This window comes from Cryptomeria japonica, chromosome 8 (assembly GCF_030272615.1).
Source record: "Cryptomeria japonica chromosome 8, Sugi_1.0, whole genome shotgun sequence".
Taxonomy (NCBI): Eukaryota; Viridiplantae; Streptophyta; class Pinopsida; order Cupressales; family Cupressaceae; genus Cryptomeria; species Cryptomeria japonica.
The window spans coordinates 23,811,961-23,837,130 of NC_081412.1; the positions used below are offsets into that span (position 1 = coordinate 23,811,961).

Consider the following 25,170-nt stretch of genomic DNA (forward strand, 5'->3'; position numbering starts at 1 on the left):
ACTTGCACACACATAGGTAATCGAAGAGGTGCCTTGACCCGGTTTGCGATTCTTCTTCCACTTTTGAGTACACTTTCTAGTCTTTTGACAAGTTGGGTTGAATTTTCTGGAGGTTCTAAGTATCGATTGAGTTTTTATCTTTGAAATGTTCAGGAACATTTATTTGAGGTGGCACTAGATGTTGTGAGGTATTCACACATCGCCCCATTGCAAATGGTGTCCCCCACTTTTCACTTTCTAGGGTTAGCTCTTTTAGTTTTGTTGTTGGTCGTTTTAGTGTCTTAGCCTTTGCATTGAAGGGATTGAATTTCTCAAAGGTCATCAAGCCAGGTGGATCTCGTCAAGGTGGAGTGAAGGAGGTCAGGTCAGTTGAATGATTAAGGGTTATTTAGATCATTCCTGGGGTTTTTGTGTACTATCTGGTCAGGCTTCAAGTTGCTAAATCAAACCTTGGTTGAATGCATAGTGTCCTCCTAGGTTTTGTCCCTTACATCAAGGTCAGAGCGAACTCGCCTTTAAAAGTCTAGTATGTCATCTTGATCCTAAAATGCCCTGAAATTTCACTTTCTGGAAATTTGAAGGATCTTCCAAAAACTAGATTTTGCATTATAACTCCTGGAGGTCCGAAACCACTCTCAAACATTCTGACAATATATATGGAATATAACTTCAAGTATAAGAAAGAGAAAAGATATAAGGAAATGTCATTTATACTTGTCCAAGAACTTCATAAGTTGAGGTTTTGGAGCGAAGTTTTTCAACTTCATGATTTCGGGTTTTGGAGCAAAGTTCTTACTTCGGGAGTTTAGTGAGAGGAGCGAAGTTTTTACTTCATGTTCAAGAACTTAGGAGCGAGCTTCACCTTTGAGCACTTTGGAGCGAACTTCACCTTTGAGTACTTTGGAGTGAACTTCACCTTGGAACACTTAGGAGCGAACTTCATGTTGAAGGTGATAGGAGCAAACTTCATGTTGAAGGAAAGATGAGCAAACTTCATGTTGAAGGAGAGAGGAGCTAATGTCATTTTGAAGGGGAGAGGAGCAAACTTCATGTTGGAGATGAGAGGAGCGAACTTCATGTTGAAGGGAGAGGAGCGAACTTCATGTTGAAAGAGAGAGGAGCGAACTTCATGTTTCACCAATATAGAGCGGAGTTGCTTTCTTCACAAGTTTACATTTTAAAGGAAAATTGACAACCTCATATTCAAGCACTTTGGAGCGAAATTCATGACCTAGCAAAATGAAGCGATCTTGAGAGCGAAATATATCAACTTCGTGCATTGAAGGAGAAGAGTGAAGTGCTAACTTCATGAGTTGAAGGAAGTAAGTGAGGTTTTAACTTTGGAAGTTGAGAAAGATGAGCAAACTTCATGTTTTCACCAAGGAGAGTGAATTTCATAAACATGAGCGAAATTGAATAGGAAAAGGATAATCACCTAAAGAGGACGCAATACCAAATGAACTTCATGATCTCATTTAGAGGAGCGAAGTAGAGCGATCTTACAACTTCAACTTCAAGGAGATAAAAGCGAACTTCGGGTTCAAGCAACTAGGGAGCGAAATAATAACTTCACGAGTTGAGAGTTTGGAGCGAAATTGCTACTTCATGTGTTTGGGAACAAGAGCGAAGTTCATGATCTTGTTAAGTAGAGTGATTTGTGAATGAAGTTGGATATAAGTAGGAAAATGATTAAAGCAACTTCATGTTTCACCAATTTGGAGTGAAGTTGTTACTTCATGAACTCATGATTTGGAGCAAAATTGTTACTTCATGTATTGGGAGATAGGAGCAAAGTTGTTACTTCATGAACTCATGATTTGGAGCAAAGCTTTCATTTCACAAACTACTGATTTTGAGCAATCTTACAACCTCATGTATTGAACCAAGGGATACAAATGAACTTCAAGAATTAAGACATGAGCAAACTTCACAATTTGAAGGATATGAGCGAAGTTCAAGAAAATGAAGAAGATTAAGGCGAGGGAAAGCTCAATGAACACCAAGGATGGAACACACTTAAAGAGCTCCTCTCTAAGAGTGAAAATCAACTTCAAGAAGCTCTTCATGAAGACGAATTCCTCTAGATCTTCTTATCAAACCTGCAAAACACATAAAATCAAGGGATATATCAAGCTAAGAAGAACTATCAAAGTTATATATTATGTATTTGATATCATGTTTGTTTTTGTTTTGCAGAGGGGAGGAGATGGTGGTTGCAAAGAAAAAAGGAGGAAGATTTTTAAGACCTACACCACCGTGCAAGAGGAGAAAATTCAAGCTCAAGAGGAATTTCAACCTTCACCGCACCATGGAGACATGAAGAGATCAAAAGAGTGCGAAAGAGAAGTTATACAATCATTCAAAAATAAGCAAGCAAAGATTCAGTTACATCAATAACTCCCATCACAACTACTTTGAGCGAGCTAAATAATGTTGAGTATCAAGAGATACCTCTCAACATCCCTTCATAATGATAAATCAACTCAAGTCTACAAAGTGCAAGAGTGAAGTGGCATCCTAGATGGCATTCCAGTCACCATTCCTGTAGTCAATGAAGTCCACTTCAACGCATCCAAGTTCAATGAATCAAGCTCACTTGTGATGGCACAAACTCTAAGGCACCTACCCCTGATATCTATTGGACAACACTTTCTGAATGTAATTTTCTCATTGGCTATGGAGAATTTTGTTATAACAAACCCTAATTAGGGTTTCATTGTAAAATCCTGGCCATTCGTTGTAAATGAGCTCTCTATAAAAGCTCAAAGTCTTTCATTTGTAAAGGAAAATAGTTGATAGTTAATAGCTAATAGTGAATAGTTATCTAGTAGTGAATAGAATAGCAATTAGAGTAGATTAAGAGAGGAAAGAATTGTTGGTATGACTTGTAAATGAGATACTCTTTTCATTGAAGCTATGGTGAAATTTGTTATTTCAACAAGCTTCATGGTTCTACTTTTCAATTTATTGTCATGTTAATTAGATTGAATGCAAGAAGTTATTGAATGTATTCATGTGGAATCCGTTTTATCCATACCACTAGCCTCTTGCTGCTTGTAAGTGTGCCTTGTGTGGTCAACTGGAATGATATGAGCCTAACTTCTAATCGTTCTACACTCATTGTTTATGCATTAACTTGAATGGTGATCAATGTTTGATGGTATTGATTCGAACATCTTTGAAACATCCTCAGAAGATTGCACTGAGCTTGTGTCAAATTGTTCAGTTTGATGGTGAGACCTCACTTAGTAGGATTTCATTTGATCATTCACTCATCTTCCTACATTCTTAGGATTAGAATAGACTCTTTCAAACCCTGCCTCGTTTGCTCTTTTTTTTTAATCTTCTAGTCGATTAGATAGGACCTAAGTTCCAATAAATCAAGCATTCAGGCATTCGAATGTAAGTCCCCTTGTGATTCCAGCATAATCACATCAAACCAACTAAGCTTATCCATACGTAGTGACCCTACATTCATGAACCTTGGAGTCGTCTCGAATGATTCTTAAGCTAATCTTCAACATTTGAGAGATTTTGTTCAAGAGAGGATAAGATATTTTGGTATTCTATTCTGTGTATGCATGTGCGTAAAAAACACATCAACAGGGTAGATTACACAATCTTCTCTAAACATTGCTACAAACTCTTTCAATCCTGTAAATCTGCTTTGAGTCCTTGTAAATCAAATTTAAGTTATCAACTCAATAAAGCCCAATTGTGATCTTCGAATGAAACCACCATTAATCCTCTAGATTGGATCTTTCACCAAGGTGGAAGATGTTCTTTGCAAGGGTTTTCATCCTCACAAAGCCACGAGATGAACAAGTTCAACCATCAAGAGCAGTCTCCAAAATATCAATTCCAAGCATATCAAAATGAGCTCACAAACTCATCTTTATAGTCTCTTCAAAAACCACGCCCAACCAAGGAGTTATTTTTTAATTTTATTTTTAATCCTTTTGTCTTCTGTTAAAGTGGTGCTCATGCCCCAAAAGGCCCCCTTTGTCAAATTTAAACATCTTGATGATGGATCACAGATTGTGATTTGAAACGTTGATGCAAAAAAACTCACACAATTGAATCCAGAAGCATACATGTATTTAGACTAATGGATTGTGGAAATCTATTGACATTAAATTTAAACACTTCACTTTAATATTTGGGTGCCCATATAGTCCACATTTAAATAAATTAAAATAACAATAAAGTTAAATCAATAACTTATTGTTATATAATTTTAAAGCATTGGACTATATCAAATATTGGGATATCGTCATTAATTGCATCCTCCAACCAATCTAAAAATAGTAATATTGGCAGCTGGTTCAGTTAGTGCTCGAAACCAAATTACTATAAATAATATGGGAAACCCATACAAATCCGCTCCATAAAAGGGTGTTACACACATCTCAACTACACGAGCTGAAAGAAACACATGTCACTACCAAATTGCTGGTCAAACTATCATCACGAGTTCCCTAACCCTAACATAGCCCTAGACTTGAGTCCTTTTGTCTCAAATTCCTTTATATAGTGTATTTGCCCTTTTCTCAAGCATCTATGGCCTAGCTCCCATGGCTCTTCACAAGAAAAGGGCAAATTCTTCACCCTTCATTGGCTGGAAACCTTCTTGCATCATTCCCAAATGCCTCCTCAGGGACTAAGGATGGAAGATGCATCTCCAACTTCTTTGTGGCTATTCCAAAGGGATAGGAAAGGCTGAGAAAATAGCAAGTAACAGTACTAAGAAGGAAGATAATGATCATTTTGACCCCTACATTAAAATTCCAATCAGCCATGTTAAAATATTGATTCCTTCCTATAAGGCCTTGCGTTGCCAACATTTGGAGAGGATTCTTGACTATCTCCATGTATTGAGTGGCTCAGATTTCTTGAACAGTTTGAAATGCCTAGAAGGATCACCTCCTTCTCATTATGTTGGAAACTTAGCTCCAAGTTTTGAAAATCTTGATAGTATCTACTAAGAGAATGTAACCACTGAAAGCATAAAACTATATCCATATTGCCCATGCTTACCAAATAGAAATCATGCTTAACTTGATATCTTCCCAAGGATAAGTTAGTCCATTGTGTTCGCCTCCTACAAGGAATAATATGGCCATTTGCAAGCCTAACATTAAACCCATTAAACTTGTCAGTACGTAAGCCCGTCCCAGCAACCAAATATGTATACATGAAATTATGACTAGCCCCATTGTCAATCAACACTATCACCTTGTGTCCCTGCAAGACTCCTTGAACCCTAAAAGAATGATACTTAGGGGCATTGGAAAGAGAAGCAAGAGTTCCTCTTGCAATCTCCTTTTATCTACTTTTGTACTTTGTCTCATTAATCATAGCCCTAGATTTGAGTCCTTTTGTCTCCAAGTCCTTTATATAGTGTATTAGCAAGAAAAGGGCAACTCTTCCTCCAAAGCTCATTCTTAGTTTCCTCACCCTTCTTTGGTTTTGGAGGCAATGCTATTGGTTGAGGGATATCTTTTTGGAAGGATTCCTCATGCTATTTTGTTGGTATATTCTTGGGATGGAATTTGTTCTTGTTTGTTGAGTCTCCCAACCTCAATGCCTTTTAAATTGCATCTTGTACAGATGTAAGGTCAAGAGTGCTCACCAAACCCTGAAATGAATCCGTCAAACCCTCAATGAACAAGTAAGTGAATGTTTCCTTGGTAACACCCGTCACCATGACTGAAATTCTCTGAAATTAAATAATCCTTTACTGATCCCTGCTGCTTCAATTATGTTAATTCTTTGAATTTCTTCTTTGGATGCTTTTGATCAAGCCTAGCTTTAAGTATTTGTGTAAATTCAGCACTTCTTACAATACGTTGATGTCCTTGTGTGACAATTCCATGATGTCACCACTCATGTGCAATTCCGTCCAAATGAAGAATAGCAAACTTAATGGCTTCCTCTTCTATCATAGGACTAAGTGATAAATATGTGTCCAATTATTGGATCCAAGCTCTTGTTGTGACTCTTCTTGAACCATCAAATGTGGGAAGAGACATCTTGGTTAATCTTTGTTGCAGATCTCTATTGCCTTATGGCATGGTTTATTTTCCCCTAAATCAATTCCAATCCTAGCATTGCAAAATTGTACAAAAGGAATATTACGCCTAACATCATGATCAATCCTTGAATATTCATCTACACATGCCTCAAATGCTTCTTGATTACTCTTCTTCTTGGGGTGGTTCTGTTCTAGGTAGAAATGTGGGTTGAGTAGGATGCGGTGCTGATACCCTTAAATTGTTATTTATGGTTACTCTATAAATACTTGTGTCACTTCATTCTACCCCATTGTTTTGTGTGTTCTATCAACTTCTATGAGAATTATTCATTTTTTGCATCATTCGGATGAGTAATTGATTGGTTTTCTCATGTGTGTTTCATCATTTGTTCCATAAACATCTTCCAGTTATCCTGATCGGCAATCTTGGTTTTACCAGTAATTTTCTTTTTTTCTTCTTGTAGTTCTGTCTCTTTTTCTTCTCTCTTCAAATCCCTTTGAGCCTTTTTGCTCCACTGCATTAACTAGATTTAGACCTGCAGGCTGGCAAGATTGCTGTGCTCTGATACCAATTATAATGTCTCTAATTGAAATACACCTTAATTTCTTAAGTATAATAAACTCTATCTCAATAAGAGTTGAATAATTAATAATAAGTATGAATTTAAATTTGAAAATGCAACTTAATAACTTATTACGTAATTTATATTTAGTGCTTAGAACATATTTTAGAAAATGTAGAACTTATCTTCTTAGTTCTGCTGTATATCTTCTTCTGATCTGCAATGATTTATCTTCGATTAAAATGCCAAAATGCATCTCTAGTCTGCCTAAGTTAGGGGCTTTTGTCTACTAGCTCAGTTATAGGAATTAAGGGGTTTTGTCCTTATTTTGGGCCTAAAGGGGATTGGTCCTTAATTTTGGGCCTGGAGGGGTTTGGTCCTTAGGTTGTTAGAAACTTGGTTCATATTCAATGAAGGAAAATAAGAACATAGAATATCTTCACACCTTGATGCCCTCTTCTTCTTGAGTTTTCTTTCTTGTATACTACCTTTTCTTCAATAGTCATAACCTTTATTATACCTTTTGGTTATTTTAATAATTGTTTAATCTTTTATTTGGGGAATTGCAGGTGTATGACTAATGAATAATAACTATTAATTTATCTTTAATATTATGCTTGGATCTGCTGCCACTTATCTTCAGTAATTTTTTTAGTGTAGAATCTTAATGTTTTGGTTGGGAGGCATTGCAACGAATCTTGCAATATTCTACTATTCTGTTCTTTGTACATCGAGATTCCATGCAAAGAATTTGTTTGAAAGCATGTTAATACAATTTCATATTGGAGGAGAATTAAAGTGTTCGAGAAAAAAAAATATTACTCTAACATTATCTTTAGTGATTCTCAAACTGTTGGAGGAGATCCTTCTTGTACTCTTATATTATGATAATGCATTCTTTCCTATCAGACTTATATTCTCCTTAAATTTTATCACTTGATGCAGACTCCTTGTACTCTTCTGAAAGAGAGATTAGAAAAGGACGGGAGAAAACCATATGTTATTCCAGTTGGTGGTTCAAACTCATTGGGAACATGGTAGAGTGTAATGTTCAGTTTATTTTTTTTTTACATTGAAAAATGCAATATTTTCTTGTATAGGAAAACATATTACTTTAGGTTCATGGCCATCTGAGTATTAGGGCCGTGAGTAGTGTAGGGTCCTCTCCCTGAAAAATACCAAAATTGGTTGACATTAAAAAATCTGGAACAATCTGGAGATCAATTACACATCCACCAGCGCACCAATAAGATTATTACAAACCTAGTAAAAAGCTCTGTACCAAGAGAACAAAACATGGACAGACCAACAAAGGCTGCCCACCAAAACCTACAAACAATAGAGGCAAAAGTTTACTATATAATGCATATAAATGCACTGGTGCATTTAGTTTAAGTAAACTAAACATCAAAGCTTGTATTAATCATTTTTTATACAATTAGATTATAATTCAAACAATTACCCAAGAATTTGATGTTATTATTTGAAACATACAGTCTGCAGTTATGCATGTTTTAGCACTGAAACTCAATTGATTCTCTAGATGATTCTCGGAATGCCTCTATTTGTTAGGATTCATTTATTTCATATCGGGTTTGGCTTTTTTTTTATGTTAATCCAAGTTGAAGCTGTATGCCCTCTGTATTTCTTTATTTTTGGGTAAACAATCTTTTGTTTCCTTGGATGTTTTTTTCTTTGGCACAATCCCATGTTTTATGATTTGTGATTTCCCTTTTAATGCTTTTTAGGGGTTACATAGAAGCAGTAAGAGAGATAGAGCAACAACTGCAAGAAGGAAAGGTTGATGGCATCGATAAGTTTGATGATATAGTTGTTGCTTGTGGAAGGTGATTATTTTTTCACATGAAAAGTGTAGTTATTCCTTTGCACATGCAGGAAGGAATACTTACATAATTAGCATATTTTCTGTTACAATTTTACTGAATCTCATGAAAATGCATATCCTAGCATCTTGGATAGTATATTTTGTTAAAGAATGTCAATTCAAATTTTTTCTTAAGAAAATTGTCTTTGATACAACTAATTAGTAGAACTGTTGAAGCCTGAGATATATCCAGAGATTCTGTGGTAGAAAGTGGCTAGGAACACCTTACTTAACAATTATTAAGCTCGCGAGAATTTTTATCTGTCTAGAGAAGTAAAATTGACTAAGAAAGGCATAAATAAAGTTGAAGGCTACAGTTCAATAGATTCAAGTGTTTTTGGCAAGTTCTGAGAAAAAACAAGGCATAGATATAGTTGAAGACTATTGTTCAATAAACTCAAGCGTTTTTGGCAAGTTCTGAGAAAAAACTTGAATCTTTTTTCTCTTGTTACTCAGTGGCGAGTAATACTCTGAGTTACTCAGCTGCCTGATAGGCTCATGAGTACTTGACAGTTTTTTCAACTACGATTGTGAAGATTGTGGGAAAATAATGCATATTGGGATATGAATAGAATCTAAGTCCCGTAGTCAAAAGCTTGGGTTAAAAAGTTATAAGGGGTAATGCAAAAGGTTGATAAAGCCATTGCAGGGATAAAGCTTTCCCGACCTATTTGTGTTGGTCTATCAAGCCATTCTGAGAGCACAAGAACTGTGAAGAGCCATTGAAGAGGGATTCTCGGGGCAGTGGGACTTTCTATCATTTTTATGAAGTGAACTCTATTTTCAGAAGTGAGATTTTATTCCCATGAGAGTTTAACACCTATAAATCTGTAGCAGTTGATGTTTTCTCTGGTTCGTTCCATTTATTTAATCTCTATATAATTTGATGGATGATTAACTAAAGAATTTATATGTTTATGATAACATGTGTATTTTCTAACAGTGACATTTGGAAGGTCAGGTAGAGTGTATGGTACAGCCGTTAGAATATTCATTTGAATCAAAACTACGACACATACAATATAGACTGTGGGTGACAAAGGCTGATTTAGTTGCTTAAGTTAAACTTTGTAATTTACAATCATTTTAGTTGCCTGTCTCAGTTTGATTTTGAGTATAAAATTGTATACTGCTATTTTAAACCTGGGATGCATGTATTCAGCTCACTTTTTAGTATCCTACCCTTATTGATATCTTGATTATAAATCTAATTAGATTTTCCAATGTGATATTTTCAGTGGAGGAACTACAGCAGGCTTGTCACTTGGATCACATTTAAGTAGCTTGAAGGCTAAAGTAAGATCTCTTTTCTTGGAATTTGTATATTTTTTTCTATATTTCTTGATGAACCTTAATTATTTAGGCCAACCTAAAAGATGTTGCTGTAACAGGTACATGCGTTTTCTGTTTGTGATGATCCTGACAACTTCTATGATTACACGCAAGGCCTTTTGAATGGCCTTCATGCTGGTCTCAATTCGCATGATTTGATCAGTATTGTAAATGTGAGTCCATAACATTTGAGTGCTGCAAATTATGTGATTTGCAATTGATAGTTTCTGATTTGTTCACGAACTTGCAATTATTTGGACCATGGAATCTTTATATAATATTTGTGGAACCATGCAGATAACGAATTCTTCTGATTAGACCAGTGGAAAAATAAACAATAAGTAACACTTATGTGATTACAATTTTATAAAATTCTTGAATTGTAAAAATGAGCTTTAGAGATGAAAGGTTTAAAGGAGTTCAAGAAAAATCTTCATGGTTCCTCCGTCAATTATAATGAACAAAAGACTGAATTGACATGTTTTGCCTCTTGGATAGAGAAGGAACCAGGTTAGTTAGTTCTTGACCTCAATACAAACTAAACGATGTTCCAGTTTGTAAGATATGGTTTCCTTTTATAGATGATGAAGCTATAGATTGTGGTTTGCTTGCCTCAAAAGATGATCAGATGTTGGATCTTGGGAAGAATTTTAAAAGCTCTTTGTAGTAAAATGGTAAAAAACTAAAAAGAAGTCAAACAATGGGTTGATTTGATAGAACTACAAACCTAAATCAAAATATCCTCAAAGAAATAATGGGATTGAGAATTACTGCTTCTTTTTATATTGGGGTGCATAAAATCCATCAACCAATAGAAGATCAATATTAATCAATGCCATATCATCTCAACAAGGGACCATGTCAATCAATTAAAGATTAATACTTCAGCAGTGGCATATTATCTCTATGAGACACATGCAGGGTCCGAGATACTTGATGTGAAGGATTGTTTCATGGAATTATTAGATTTATTAAAGGCTAAATTACTGGTTTGTTTAACAGAGACCTTGGATCCGGGTCCAGTTTGGACCCACTTCAGGAACTGGTTTGGTGTGGTAGAGGATCCACCAGGGGTTGGCAAATAGGCTGATAAAACAAGAATCATCTTAGATGAATCTGGGAGAACCCAAATAGAAATTGGGTGAACACTAACAAATCTGCACAAACCCATGGAGATAAAACAACATTTTAAAATTCTTTGTAGGCTGCATATAATAATTTTTAACCTCACTTTTTTCTTTGGGAAGAAAATGATATTTATTGGATTCGATGTCCTTATGTTTTGGCATATGAAAGGAGTGGGCACACGGATGCAGGTGAAGACTATAAGCATTTGTCAGCGTCTAAACGTTACCCCTTTCCATTTTGGTGATCATTTGTATCTTTTATGTAATATTAATGAAGATTAATGAAATGCAAAATCTAAAAAAATATTACCTTAATAATTATGATGAAGAATATTTGGAAATTGGTAATCTTTATAAATACCTTAATAATATAATTTCGTATTTTTATTTATGAATAATCTATTAAGATAATCTTTGAATATATTATTTATGGTATTTTTTAAATGGTATTTGTAGTTGGTCATCATTTCATATTGCCGATTTTGTATTTGGCTATTTTTTTTCCAAATTAATGGTATAAATAATTTTAGTAGAAGAAAAGGATCAAATGATATTTTTTTGGTGAGTCATAAGCTATGTGGTAATTGATATGATTTTCTATAATTGATATATAAATATTTACTAAATTAAAATTTATTATTTCTACAAATTAATATTATTAATATTTTATAAGGTTTATAAATATTAATATATCTGATATTTTTGGTTTTAGGTAGAAAACATATATATTTATGATTTTACATGCTTTTCTATGAAAAAATCAAAACTTCCAATTTTTTTTTTACTGATTCCACGAATTGAATCCTTGAATCCAAACTTGAATGAGTAGCAAGATTGGTAACTTAGATTAAAGAAATAAGCTTTCCATTGTCCATAAAAAGTATGACACAAGCTATTGAAATTGCTGTAAAAAGTATGACAATCAATGTTTTAGTTCACCCTCTATGTTCCATCATTAAGTTGCAAAAGATCATGGAATGTGATCTAAAATGTTGATCAAAAAATCATCTACACAATTATTAAAAGCTCATGTCATGATGAAAGAATTGTTAATTACCTAAATAAATTTAATAGAAAATAGAAATAAACCTTGACAATCCTCATAATGATAGAGAGTCCCATGAATTTAGGAGGTATTTCTATATCCAATTATACGTTTGGTCGAGTTAAACCTCACATCAACAGCAGCAAGGTATATATCTAGCATAACTATTGATGATTAGCTAACTAATCAATTTGATTATCAAAATGTATAAGTTCCCTAATTATTGTGTATGTTGTTCAATAGTCATTGACTCATTCCACTATAGATTTCATACAAAATAAATGAGTATCTCCATGGGATCAAGCTTACTACTAGTTGCCATCCAATCCTTAGCAAACAGGTTAGATTACCTTTCTTTGTTTTGCAATTGTTCAATATTAATCTTAATATTTTCCCTTGCATACATAAATTGGAAGTCCTCAAGATCATCATCTTCACCATTGTCGCTTGGGAGATCCATAGTGGCTCGCCTTAATTCAAATAAATACAATTCATTGAGGCACAAGGTTGCTAGGTGTCTTCTGTAGATGGCAAATATGCTCCTAATGATAAATAATACTTTGTTTATGTTTTGTTAATAATGGCAGTGTAATTAGTTCTCGAGAGTTGTGTCGGTTGCCGACGGTTGGCAGTCTTAACCAACCATCTGGTACTATTTATATTGTTGTTGTACTGGGAAAAGGGGGATATTGATGATGTACAAACATTACACCTAATAATAAAGGAATATCATTTTGCCATATTCTGTATTGAATATCTTTTGCTATCAATTATGTTATGTTTCTATGTTTTGTCTATTCGTTGTAAGTTAAAGTTGTTCCATTCGAGAGTAAACATTTTGGTGCAGTTGCCAATTCGAACCTGGAGATCTAAGAGTACCCTGAGAGTGGCAATAGGCATGGCAAAGTAATGGGCTGATCGTTTGAACAAAAAGTACTACTATTAGAAAGTGACACCAAGGAAGAAATACCAGAAGATTGGTTGATGCAAGACTTGGTAAACTTGTGGAAGTTTCAGTCGATCAATACGTGCAGAGGGAAGCTCAAGAGAGAGCGATCCCTGAGAGCATGGTACGCGGCAAACTCTCAGTAAACCATGTGGTCTTTGATCTTCTCGGGATAATTCCAATGTTGTTGGCACAAAATTTGATTGAATTGGAAGACCAGTGGGAGGAAAGGAAAGGAGAGCAACGTCGACAACAAATACTGCAACGGTATGAAAAAACGACCTGTAGGGAGGAAGAAGAGAAGGAATCTGGTAGACGTTGTACCCTCGACAATTAAGGCCCCTATGACCAAATAAGGATTAATGTGCCAGAGACACTCGAGAGGGAGAGGGATTAGTAAGGAGATCTCTTCGCCTGAGAGAGTAAAGTGAAAGAAGACAGCAATTAAGGGGAATCGTCAAAGGTTCTGAGAGTCCAACGAGAAGTTAGAGTGCCAACCAAAGCCGTAGTAGAGAGAGAGAAAGACTGTGTACTTTACGTGAGCTGGATGAGGTTGCGAGAAACCTACCACTCCTGGACGACAAAGTAAGTGAAGATCTTGCCAACTAGGCAAGTAACCAAACCATACACTTTGCTTCAAGTGAATACTTCAAATCTACACACAGTACCAGTATTAGCCCATCCGTATGGTCAGTATGTGACGAAGGGGAAGAAAGGAACCTCTAGACTGAAGTTGTTGAACTTCTTGAAACAAACTAGCACCGTATTGGGAACCTGTCCCTCACAAAGGAGTTGAGAGTAGGGGGTTTGAGTCGAAGACTTTGGGGAGGAGTATAGAAATGAAGGTGAGCAAGGTGTAGAAGATGCAGAAGGTGGATGTGTAGAGAGCTCGTGGGTGGCTGAGAGTGCAAGAGGGGCACATGAACATGGACGAGAGCAAGACGGTCCAATATAGTTGAATACACGTGGTACCTTCCAAGTGAAGGCAATGTTGAACACCCAGGAGAAGCAAAAACTCCCGAAATTCATAGGGGGTGGATCAGAGGCCCGTACACCATTGCAAAACTTGTATAACAATATGGGAGGTGAATGGTGAGGATGACCAAGATTATTGGCTGAAGGCATTTCCCACCATCCTACATGGAGTTGCCATTGACTAGTATATAGACCTAAAGGCTAAGCACAAGGCATGATGGAATGAACTAAAGAAGGCCTTTCAAGAAGAATTCAAACTGTTGAGAGATGACAATGAGATTATTGCAGAAATTTACATCACCAAACAAAGGAAGAACGAGAACGTACGAGCATACAATTGTAGGCTCAAGGAACTATTGAAGAAGATGGGAAATGAACTAGCAAATGGATTGAAGAAGTGGTGGTTTGTTGAGGGATTGATTCCCTCCTTGAGGAAAAAAATGAAGGTGGTACCCTTGTCCTCTTACACCAATGCTTACAATCGGGTGATAGACATAGAAAGCAAGAATAAGACATAGTAGAGAAAGAAAGCAAGAAAGCCAGTGACGATACTACGTGTAATGTCCCCTTCTCAGTGGTGAGAAGTTCAGTTGGCCATTAGCCTATTTCGGAGACTCGTAGGCTAACTGGAAGCAGAAATTAGGGTTTCCAACTTTTGAGGAGATTTGTGGGAGTTGTTTGATGATTGACGAGTTGGAATTCTACAATTTAGATCGTGGATTTCTTTCGGGTTTTCCGAGAGCATTACAGGGGTGACATGCATTTGGTTCAGAGAAGTTCTCCGAACTTACTATTTTTAGTAAGTTGGTGACAGCTGTTAGGATTTCTGGGTTTTCTAAGTTCATCCACTGGGTTCGAAGAGCAATCGTTTTGGTGATGTTTTCAGGACTTACTATTTGTAGTAAGTACTATATCCGACAGTGCTATTTTTAGTAATTCAATTCAGTGCTTCAACCGAGTTTAGTTTTGGTGATTTCCAGTACTTCGGTTCTTGGCTCAATTTGGCAATAATCAATATTTGAGAAGGTATTTTTAATATATTGATACCTTAGGCATAAGGTTTTAATATTTGATTATTTTATGGATTGACGACTTAGGAAAGGAGAAAATAATAATTTTATCCTAAGTCTACTTGGGCGAATTATTTCACCCTCTTGTGGGATGCCAAAGTACAAATGCATTATTATTATTTTATACACTTTAAGTCATCTCTAAAAATCGACTTGAGGGGGTCATGTTTAATACGCCTTATGCTAAGGGAATAATAAGCAATGCAACGCCTAAGGGGTGAAATGAAATGTTAATGGAATATGGCACCATTTGAGTGGAATTTGAATTTGGTTGACGGAAAGTTATAAATAGAGGCCTTGGGCTCTTAGTTGGATCACCCATTTTTGCTATGATAACGAAGTGCTGTCGAAATACTGTCAGACTATTGCTTCAAGGGATGCATACCTCCTAGTGTCTTCAGTTTCGTGCTTGAGAGATAGCGCCTAGCTGAACCTGTGACTGTTTCTCATCTAGAGGAGCAGATTGAGCTCATTGAAGATGAAGATTTTTGTGGTGATTTGATTTTGGAGTACTGTAGTGTGTGCTTATAGGTTGCTGGTTTGGTGTGGTTGAAGAGTGTTTTCGTCCGTAGCTCCTTGTGTGTGTCAGCTCATTCTGGGTATTTGCTTGTTCATTCCCTATGCTTTGGGCGATTCTTCATGTAAGTTTTCATTGATTATTTTGGAGTAATGAATTTTATTATGCAAGTCGAACTTTCTGCTGTATACGCCCTATGCTGGGAGTGCTTTGGGTTGTGTGTCTTGGGTTTGGGCATTGTTAGTTGCTGAATTGAAAATCTGAAGTCAACACACACATGACTACTCTCAACCGGCAACACCAAAATGATCATAACTCACTCAAACGAAGACGAAAACACACCAAATCAAATGCGAATGAAAGATATAACCTGGACAATGATTCAAGAACACAAACCCTACAATCCAGTAGCCTGAAAACAGAACACGCATCCCAATGCACCTCTGGAATGTTACGACCCAGCTAGGTAGTACGATTTGCAATAAAAAATCCATCTCTCCAGACCGGCAACTATAAATTGGTACACTATATCGCCTTTGTGCCACAGTTTGATAGAGCCAATCCCCAGAATGAATGGTTCACTTGGCCAAGAGGTATGAATGAAACATGGTTTCAGCAACTCCGCGACCAGCAGCAAGAAAACACTCCAAAACCACACAAAAAACACTCTCTAACAGCACTGGAAATACAAGAACACAGCTAGGTACTATCTCCCAAGTACGAAACTGAGACTTAGCTAGGAAGCCACACTTAGAAGCTCAGATTTCAATAACCAAACCGACAACATAACGGTGTAAAATTCTCAAGATACTAAATGAGAGGCCAAGCACCCGTATTTATAGATTTCTCCCTTGAGATTCAAATGCAAATGGCGCCCAAAAACAATTGAAACTCATTTCATTTCATGTCATGTCGTCCACTTTCCCGATCTCCCTAGGCAAAGTTCGAACTTTTCCTTAGGTGAACAACTTGCAATTAAAAATAATACAAACATGAAGTGTTTTATCATTCTCAACGCCACCGGACTTGGGAAAATAATAATATTAATGGCAGATAATTATCCTTTTCCCTAAGTCGCCCAGAACACAATTAATCAGTAATAAAATAATTAAATATTAGACCTTAGGATAAGGAAATAATATTTAATCCTATAACTTATAACTCCATTATTGATTATCATCAAAATCAAGGATGAAGTTGTGCGATGAAGACCACTGAACTGTGCTGAATCAGGACCCTGTTCGAGACTGCTAAAAATAGAAATGCTCAACACAACCACTTACTAAAAGTAGTAAGTCAAGAAATACTGCTCTGAAAAACATGATCTTCGCACCCAGAGAAAGAGCTTGGAAAGCTCAATAGAACTGCATCAGCGAAACAACCAAACCCTAACTTACTAAAAATAGTAAGTTCATAATTCATCGAAGAGTCAACTGCATGTTATGCCACCTTGGAGTTCATGGAAAGCCCAGAAGGAAACCATAAGCAAAATTGAAGAATTCCCTCCTGACAAACCCTAAAAAGCTCGCGCAAAACTCCACAAAAGTTGGAAAACCTAATTCTCCTTTCCAAATAGCCTATGGGTCTCCGGAATAGGCCAATGGACCACTGCATGCACATCACTGAGAAGGGGACATTACAGATTGTTGTTACTTCAAGTTCTTGAAATCTTGTAATTAGCTAGTTGCACTGCCAAACTGATGTAGAAGTTTCTTTCACCCGCTAGATAAGCGGAAGGGGTTGGCTTGCCACCCAATATTGTATTTGAATTATCATTTCCAACAGTTTATTGAGCTAACGATACCCTTAACACCATATGCTCTCACCCTCCCACATTGGGCTCTCGGTGATCAGAAAGTGAAAGGGTTACTTTAGCAGTGTTTGATTTTCATTATCTAACCCTAACGAGTGTTGGTGTTGATTGACTTGGAAAAAATAAAAGAAAATTAAGGGGCACATTTTAGTATAGGAGAAAGTAGCGATGGAGAATCACAAACTGTATAGGCCCTACAGAGGGATATGTTGCAGATGATGAAGGAGCTAAAGGTTGAGAAAGATGACGGTAAGGATGGTAAAGAGTTCTGGTGCACAAACTGCAAGGTAGAAGGTCATACAAAGGCTGCTTGCCTGAAGAAGTCATTCTGTGACATTTGTTAGGTATTGCTACATTCCATCAAGGAATGCCCATCCTGTACAATCTGAAAACAAGAAGCACACAAGTGCTCTTCGCCCAAGGGGAACAAACAACCCCTTTGGCCATACCTCCAAAACCACTTGCCAACTCTAATGCATCTCTTGGAGGGTATCGAAATAACAGGCGAGGGAATAATAATAGCAATAACAACACCCCACAAAGGAGAATATAGTACGACGCGAAGGGTAGACCCATGATCCAATGTCAGAGTTGCAATGAATGGGATCACTTCGCACGGGATTGTTAGAGTGGTCAAAGTAACAATGCGGGGTTGCTATGCAAATGGTGTGGACTCCGAAACTGTAATGTCCCCTTCTCAATGATGTGCTTTCAGTGGTCCATTGGCCTATTTTGGAGACCTGTAGGCTATGTAAAAAGGAGAATTAGGGTTTCCAACTTTGGTGGAGTTCTGCACGAGCTTTTTAGGGTTTATCAGGAGGGAATTCTTTAGTTCTATCTATGGTTTCCTTCTGGGTTTTTTATCAACTCCTGGGTGGCATAACATGCATTGGATTCTTTGGTGACGTGAGAACTTACTATTTTTAGTAAGTTAGGGTTTGGCTGATTGGATGATGTTGTCTTACTGAGCTTTCCAAGCTCTTTCTCTGGGTGCGAAGATCATGCTTTTCGGAGGAGTATTTCATGACTTACTATTTTTAGTAAGTGGCAGTATGGAGCATTTCTATTTTTGGCAGTTTGGATAGGGTCTTGATCTTGCAGCAGTTTAGTGGTCTTCATTGCTCTGCTTCATCCTGGTTTTTGTTGATAATTAGTATTGGAGTCATAAGTGATTTAAATAAATATTATTTCCTTGTCCTAAGGTTTAATATTTTAATATTTGTATTTACTAATTAAGTGTATTGACACCACTTAAGGAAAAATATTTATTTGATATCAATATTTTTATTTTCCTAAGTCAGTGGCGTTAATTTGGTGGCGATTGGGGATGATAAAACATCTCATGTTATATTATTTTTATGTTGCAAAATTGTCACCTAAGGTAAAGTTTGAACTTTTCCTAGAAAGAAGGGAAAGTGGGCGCCATGTCTAGGTGAGGACATGAAATGAAATGAAAGGAGTTTGAATTGAGTTTGGGCACCATTTGCATTTGAATTTGGTCGAGCATGAAGTTATAAATAAGAGCCTTGGGCTCTCATTTTGGGGTATCTTGAAAATTGCATTGTTATGTTGCCGATTTGGCAATAGAAATCTGAGCTTCGAAGTCAGCCTTCCTAGTTAAGTGTAGTTTCGTACTTGCAAGACAGTACCTAGTTGTTTTCCGTGTTCTCTCAGTGTTCTTGGTGAGTTTGTTGAAGTGTGGGATTGTTGGATTTGCTGTGGTTCAAATTTCAGTGTGTTTCTAGGCTGCTGGGAAAGTCGTGGCTGAAGCATACTTTCATTCATAAGCCTCCGATTGATTGCGTGCTGCTTCTGGGTATTGGCTCTTTGATTTTCTATGTCCCAGGCAAAGGAATTTGTAAGTTTCCAGCACTAATCTCTGAGTATTCAATTTAATAATGCAAATCGAAATTCCCAGCTATGGCGTTTTTTCTTATGTGGGCATTTGGGAGTAAGTTGAGTTAAGTGGGTTGTTCGGTGGCCATTTTATTGGTTGTTCTTAGTTAGTATTGATCTATTTGCAGTTTGGGTTTGGTTTGGAGTGATTTGGGAGAGTTGTGAGAGTGTTTTATGCAATTTAGTGTGTCTTGGTGTGTAATATCCCCACTTTGAAATAGAATTTAATAATAAATGATAATAATAAAATTAAAATATAAAATGATATAATTAAATATGATTAATAAAAAATTAATTAAGTTAATGAAAAGTCAAAAGACATGAAAGGAAAAGTTGTGACTCCCTCAACAATGATATATAAAAGGGAGAAGAAAACCTCATTTGAGAGGGGGGATAATTTGGTGATGAGAAGTGCAGATTTGATTTAAATAATAAGTGCAGATCTGATTATGAAAGGTTGTGTCCCTTTCAAATGGTAGAAATAATGAAGAGTTACACTCTTTCAAAGGGTGCTAATGGTGAAAGGGTATGTCTCTTGCCAAAGGGCATACATGATGAAGAGGTGTGACATCTCCCTCAAATTGAGAGATATAAAGGGAAGGAATTAAAAGCATCTAGGAGATGACCATTGATAAGATCAGATCAGAATTGTTATCAAGTTACAGGAAGTAACATTTGTGTTCTTTGTGGTATGCCTCCCAATCTGCAGGCGACATCTACAGTGTGAACTCCAACCGCAGGCTACAATATGCGTACAGGTAAGAGGGGTTAAGAAGTCTTAACGTATATATGTGTGTGGACGTGTATGTCACACACACACACATATAGTAATGCATTTTTATGAATACATATATCTCTAATGATTACTTATATGAATGTAGCAATAAAGATAGGAATCTATGTAGAATATGTATGTATATTTAGGATCATTAGAAAGATTAAAGAATATGTAAATGAAGACGTAAATTATGGAATGGAAAACAGTAATGAATTATAAAATGTAATATTAATGTGATTATATGATGAAGGTTATAGGGAAGAAATTCCCTTATCCTAATGGAGGGATTATGATAATCCCTGGTAGGCAGTATATACTAAATATCTATATGCATATATATGGCTTAGTTGACTAAGTTCATCCAAGCAGAGACGGAACTGGCCGGTCACCTCTGAGGACTTGGATGATGGGATGCATCATCCAAGGCAAGGAATTGACATAGGGTCTTCCTTGGATGGCTTGGGTGTAAGAGGTTACACCCAAGACAGGAATCGAATTAACCTTCGATTTCCTGGAGGGCTTGGATGTAAGAAATTACATTCAAGACAGGAGTCGAATTCACCTTCGACTTCCTGAAGGGCTTGGAACCAAGATGGGCTCCAAGAAAGCGAGCTTCACGGTCACCTAAGGACATACTTTCGTATGGCAATCGTATCCTTTTTATTAGATAAAAGTTGTGATTATGTTAAGTATTTTAAAGTTAGATTGCAATTTAGATTATATATATATATATATGTTTGTTGTATTCTAACAATCTATTTTGCAGGGTAATGATCTCTAACTAGTAGGGACATTACATGGTGTTGCTGGTTATTATGCGTTTCCAGCTAGCTGTCAAAAATTACAGATTTCCAAAAGTTAGTGTTTGGGTGTGCATTTAGGAGTGTGAGTGGATTAACTGACTGGGGAGTGATTTGGAGAGATTTGGGTGAGTTTTGGGAGATATTTGAGTGTGTAATAACTTCTTGAAGTTGCTGGTCCGCGTGTCATTGCTCTTAGAATTTTATAATTTCATGTTGAAGGGCTTTTGGGGAGTTAACACTTGCTTGGGAATATTTATCAGCTTGGACAACATTACTTCTCTATTCAATCTCTCTAATTCCTACATTGTAAGGTTAAGTAGTAGTACTACTAACCATTTTTATTGTGTTGCTTGTCCAGTGCATAAGTGGAAGAGGTGTTGGTTGAAAATTTTGTACACTTTGGGGAAATATACAAAATTGTGGTTTCAACCACAGCATGTGAGTAAAACTCTCCTAATTAAGGGAAGACTCCCCCTATCTAACTACAACTTTGAAAATAAAATAGGATGGGACAACAATCTTTCTTCTTCTTTCAAGAAAGACAATATCCTTTTCTCTTCACAGAAAAGTGATAGCGATTTGATATAAAACAACAGTAACAACTTTCAAAATGAAATGAGAGAAAGGAAATGAAGTTTCCTGAAAGCTCAAAGACTTCCGTCACTTCCTTCGGGACGGGACAACAATATCAAGCTCAAAGACTTGATTCTATGAAGTCCTATCTACCCTTTTCTATACTAAAGCTATCAAGAACAAATCATAACAGCTCAAAGACTGGAATATCTTGTTCTTTTCTACTTAAAACAATGGGAAGTAGTATAAGCTCAAAGACTCACAGCTATTTCTCACAAAATCTGCTTCTAAACTCTCTTAAGAATAAGTGCAATCATAAAGACTTACAACTCCTCTCAAAAGAGTGTTTATTCTAATTTATATTAACCTCAAAAACTTGCAGCACAAAGACTGCAAATCAAATGCGATTAAGCTTTTTAAGAAACACTTGCAAGAACAATAATATAGAACACAAACTCAAGAATGTAGCACAAAGACTCAAAGCTTGAACAATTTCCTTCTATTCCTTTCAATTCTTGAATTCATAGATGAAAGCTCAAAGATTTCTTTGCTGTAAATTTGGCAGAGTTTTTGCTTGCTTTCCAAAAGATAAAAATTACAATAGACCCCTCAAGTATTTATAGAAGAGGAGCCTTGAGAAAAAGGTGGGAGGATCCTAACTAACTTGAGAGATCCTCTCAACTACCAAGACTTATTCAATAACTAACTAAGACTTAGTCCAACTACAGTCCTAACTGAACACAATTTGTAGTTGCCTTACATCTAATTACAAAAGTGCAAGTAAAGACTTAACTTGCATTTTACAAAAAGGCTTTTACATGTAACTTATCAAAAGAAAAATTACAACTAAAAGATTACAAATCTGGAAAAATACAACTAAGTGTTGAAAAACACTTAAGCTGCAGCATGTGAAGACATGAATCCTTCAAACTTCTGGATGATCATTCGTAGTTCATCAGGATCCGGTTCATGGGTGTTCTTGGCAACAACTATGGTCTTCACAATGGTATCATGGCATCAGAGGAGCGTAGAGTTGTCCTTCTCCAAGATGGACTAAATTCCATGCAAAAAGATTTGGTGTTTCATCAAAATTTGAATTTAAGCAATTGAGAATTGTTCGCTCCTCCATTCATTATGAATCCTCATCTGTAAATTTGCAAGAACTTCTTCTTCTAGTATCAACTCTCCATCTTGACTTATTATGTTGCAAGAGGCCTTTTCACAATGAGAAACAATATCTTGGAAAACTTCACCCCGTAATCTTATTGCATCACCAATCTCCTCAATGAGGGATTTAAGAACAAGGGCCTTATTTTTCAGAAGCTCTTCAAATTCCAAGTACATGACCCTGGAAGGGATAATGACATGCTCCTATAGAACACTCAACTATTGTTGGGGCATGGTGCGCCAGATTGTCAAACTACCTTCAACACTTTCCAGATTCTTCTTAAAAGCGTTGGAGGTATGACTTAATTTATCTTCAATAGTCTCCAACTTAGACATCATCTGAAAAATGTCTTTCAGCACTTGTACACATAGATCATGAAGCTGATCAACCAAGGAATCCAATGCTTGTACTTTTTGAGAAACCCTCTCAACACTACGAATTGACTCTTGGGAACCGGAAGAACTTGTGGGATTACTCCCTTCGACAACAGGTTTTGTAATTTTATGAACAACTACCACAAGTTTTCGGTTTTCCTCTTCTAGCTTGTCTTTCTTTGCTAGAAGTTCATCATACCGCTGTACCAATGAGGCTACAGAATACTGGGCATCATGTTTAATTACCTCATGCGTTTGCTTACCCAATTCTATCCTTGTAACTATGTAATCAGCAGCTGACATCTCTTCAAGTGGCTTATCTGCAATGGGTTCAACAATTTCAGCTACCTTCATCTTGTCGCTGTCAACAGTTACTCTGGAGATAGTCTTGGCCTTTTTAGCAACCTTGGGTCTAGACTGTTTAAGTTGCTGATAATCAAAGGCATCGGGTGAGATTTCTTGCTTCTTCTTTTTTGGAGTAAAAGAACTAAGCCATGGAGGTAAAGCCATCAACTCTCCTTCAGTAGCAGTTGTAGGTAAAGGAGAAGCAGTTTCTGTTTGAATAACCGTGGGCATCCTGGGAGGAGTATCTATTTGGATGGTGACCATGGTCTGTTCAGTAACCAATGGGCATGAAGATTGCCTCATAAATTCTTCAAGGGCAGAAGTGGAGGTATCAATCTTTGATAGCAGGATACGTGCAAGAGTATCTTTAGGAACTTCCAGCACACTCTCTTGTTGATGATCAGGAGGCGGCTCGTATGCTGAAATAGGAACGACATTCTGAGGAGATTCTTCCACCATTAAGTCAGGAGGAGAAAGAGGCGTCTCAATGGAAATTGAGGAAAGGATCTCATGAGGTGAGTCCGAAGACGCAGACTTAGGAGCATCATTAGGTTGCTGCCCTTCTTCTGGATTGTCAAGATCAATCACCTAAACATGGAACTGTGACTTTTCCTTCCCACGAACTGTCGCCTCCTCAGGAGGAAGCACTAATGTTCGAATAACTCACAAGTTGATCCTGGTGCCAAAAGATGATGTGTCTAACAGCATTACTTTAATGAAAAGTAATGCTGTTAGACACATCAGCTTCTTTTCCAATCTTGAATTTAATGAGTCTAACAACATTACTTTTCAGCCAAGCGTTGGTGTTAGCCAAGATAGGCTGAAATCTCTCAAGAATGAATATACACTCCTTGTGTGACCATTGGATTAAAGGAAGTGGAGATTCCTCAACCCTTTGTGAAATATATTCAGGATCAAGTACGTGCCCATCGTCAATCATCCCTTGTGAATATCCACCAAGTTCAAATCAACAATTTGCTCAACAGTGAGCCTGCAGTAATCCATCTTCAGAATTTCCACCTCTGTATGGAGATCTACCCAGATATCCTCGATACGATGCACGTGCACGAAGGATTTTTTGATCTTTTCCTTCATACCTCGGTAATCAAAATCAGCTCTGGACTTAAACCTTTTGAGCTTAATTTCCTGCATTTCAGTCTCCATAGCCTTGGCTTTGACGAATGTGACAAGAGAATACCGGCCAATTTTTAATGGGTTTGTTGTAGAGATCCCCATTCCAACCTTATGTTTGACGGACTGATGAACGTGGACAGCCATGATCTGTCTTCCCAACTCCATAAGAATGATCTTATCAGTTGGGTATCTAGGGAGCATGTATGGCTGCTCACTATAGCATCCGACTCTCATATAGGTAAAGGTCGGTAATTGAAGAAAGAAGCATCCATACTCATTCACTTTTTCCCATGCCTCATTTGATACCCTTTTGTTCTTCAGAGTTATGTCAAACTGGCATATGAAGTAACCGAAGAATGCATCTTGAACTCTTCTGAAATGCAATCTGCTGGGTCTCAAAGGCAACTGATCATAGTATTCCCATACTGGTATAAGTGAGCGGTCACCCTTGGTTGAAAGACCAGGGAAATGTCTGAGTGACGCTGCCAAATATACAAAGTATGAATTCATATAGAAAGTCATGGCGGAAGGGACTGCTGCAATTTGTTCGCACAAGGCATTGTTGATGACTTCTCTCCATGATATATGATGGGACTGCCTTATGAACATGACAAACTGGTACATCCAGGGTTCAAAAACATTAGAGTTCAAGACCCATTATCCTGCTGAGTAGAGTTATGATGTCTCCAATCTCCCATTTGAAGTCACAGCGGTACAACTTAGCCCATCTTGAGAAGGTGGCTCGTGGCTCTTGAATCCACCTGTTAATATGACGTTTGCAGTCCTTCTCCC

General features: G+C 36.9%; 1 protein-coding gene across 4 annotated transcripts in view; it reads left to right on the top strand.

Moving 5' to 3' along the window:
• Positions 1 to 25,170, top strand: part of LOC131051635 (putative D-cysteine desulfhydrase 1, mitochondrial) — a 130,688-nt gene that overhangs the window by 36,919 nt on the left and 68,599 nt on the right. For 3 of the 4 annotated variants that reach the window (XM_057986202.2, XM_057986201.2, XM_057986204.1), the window contains 4 exons: positions 7,543 to 7,634; positions 8,346 to 8,444; positions 9,721 to 9,778; positions 9,874 to 9,987. In XM_057986202.2, the coding sequence (XP_057842185.1) occupies positions 7,543 to 7,634; positions 8,346 to 8,444; positions 9,721 to 9,778; positions 9,874 to 9,987 (363 nt within the window). The remainder of the gene's footprint in view (positions 1 to 7,542; positions 7,635 to 8,345; positions 8,445 to 9,720; positions 9,779 to 9,873; positions 9,988 to 25,170) is intronic. The other variant, XM_057986203.2, reaches the window with a different exon arrangement.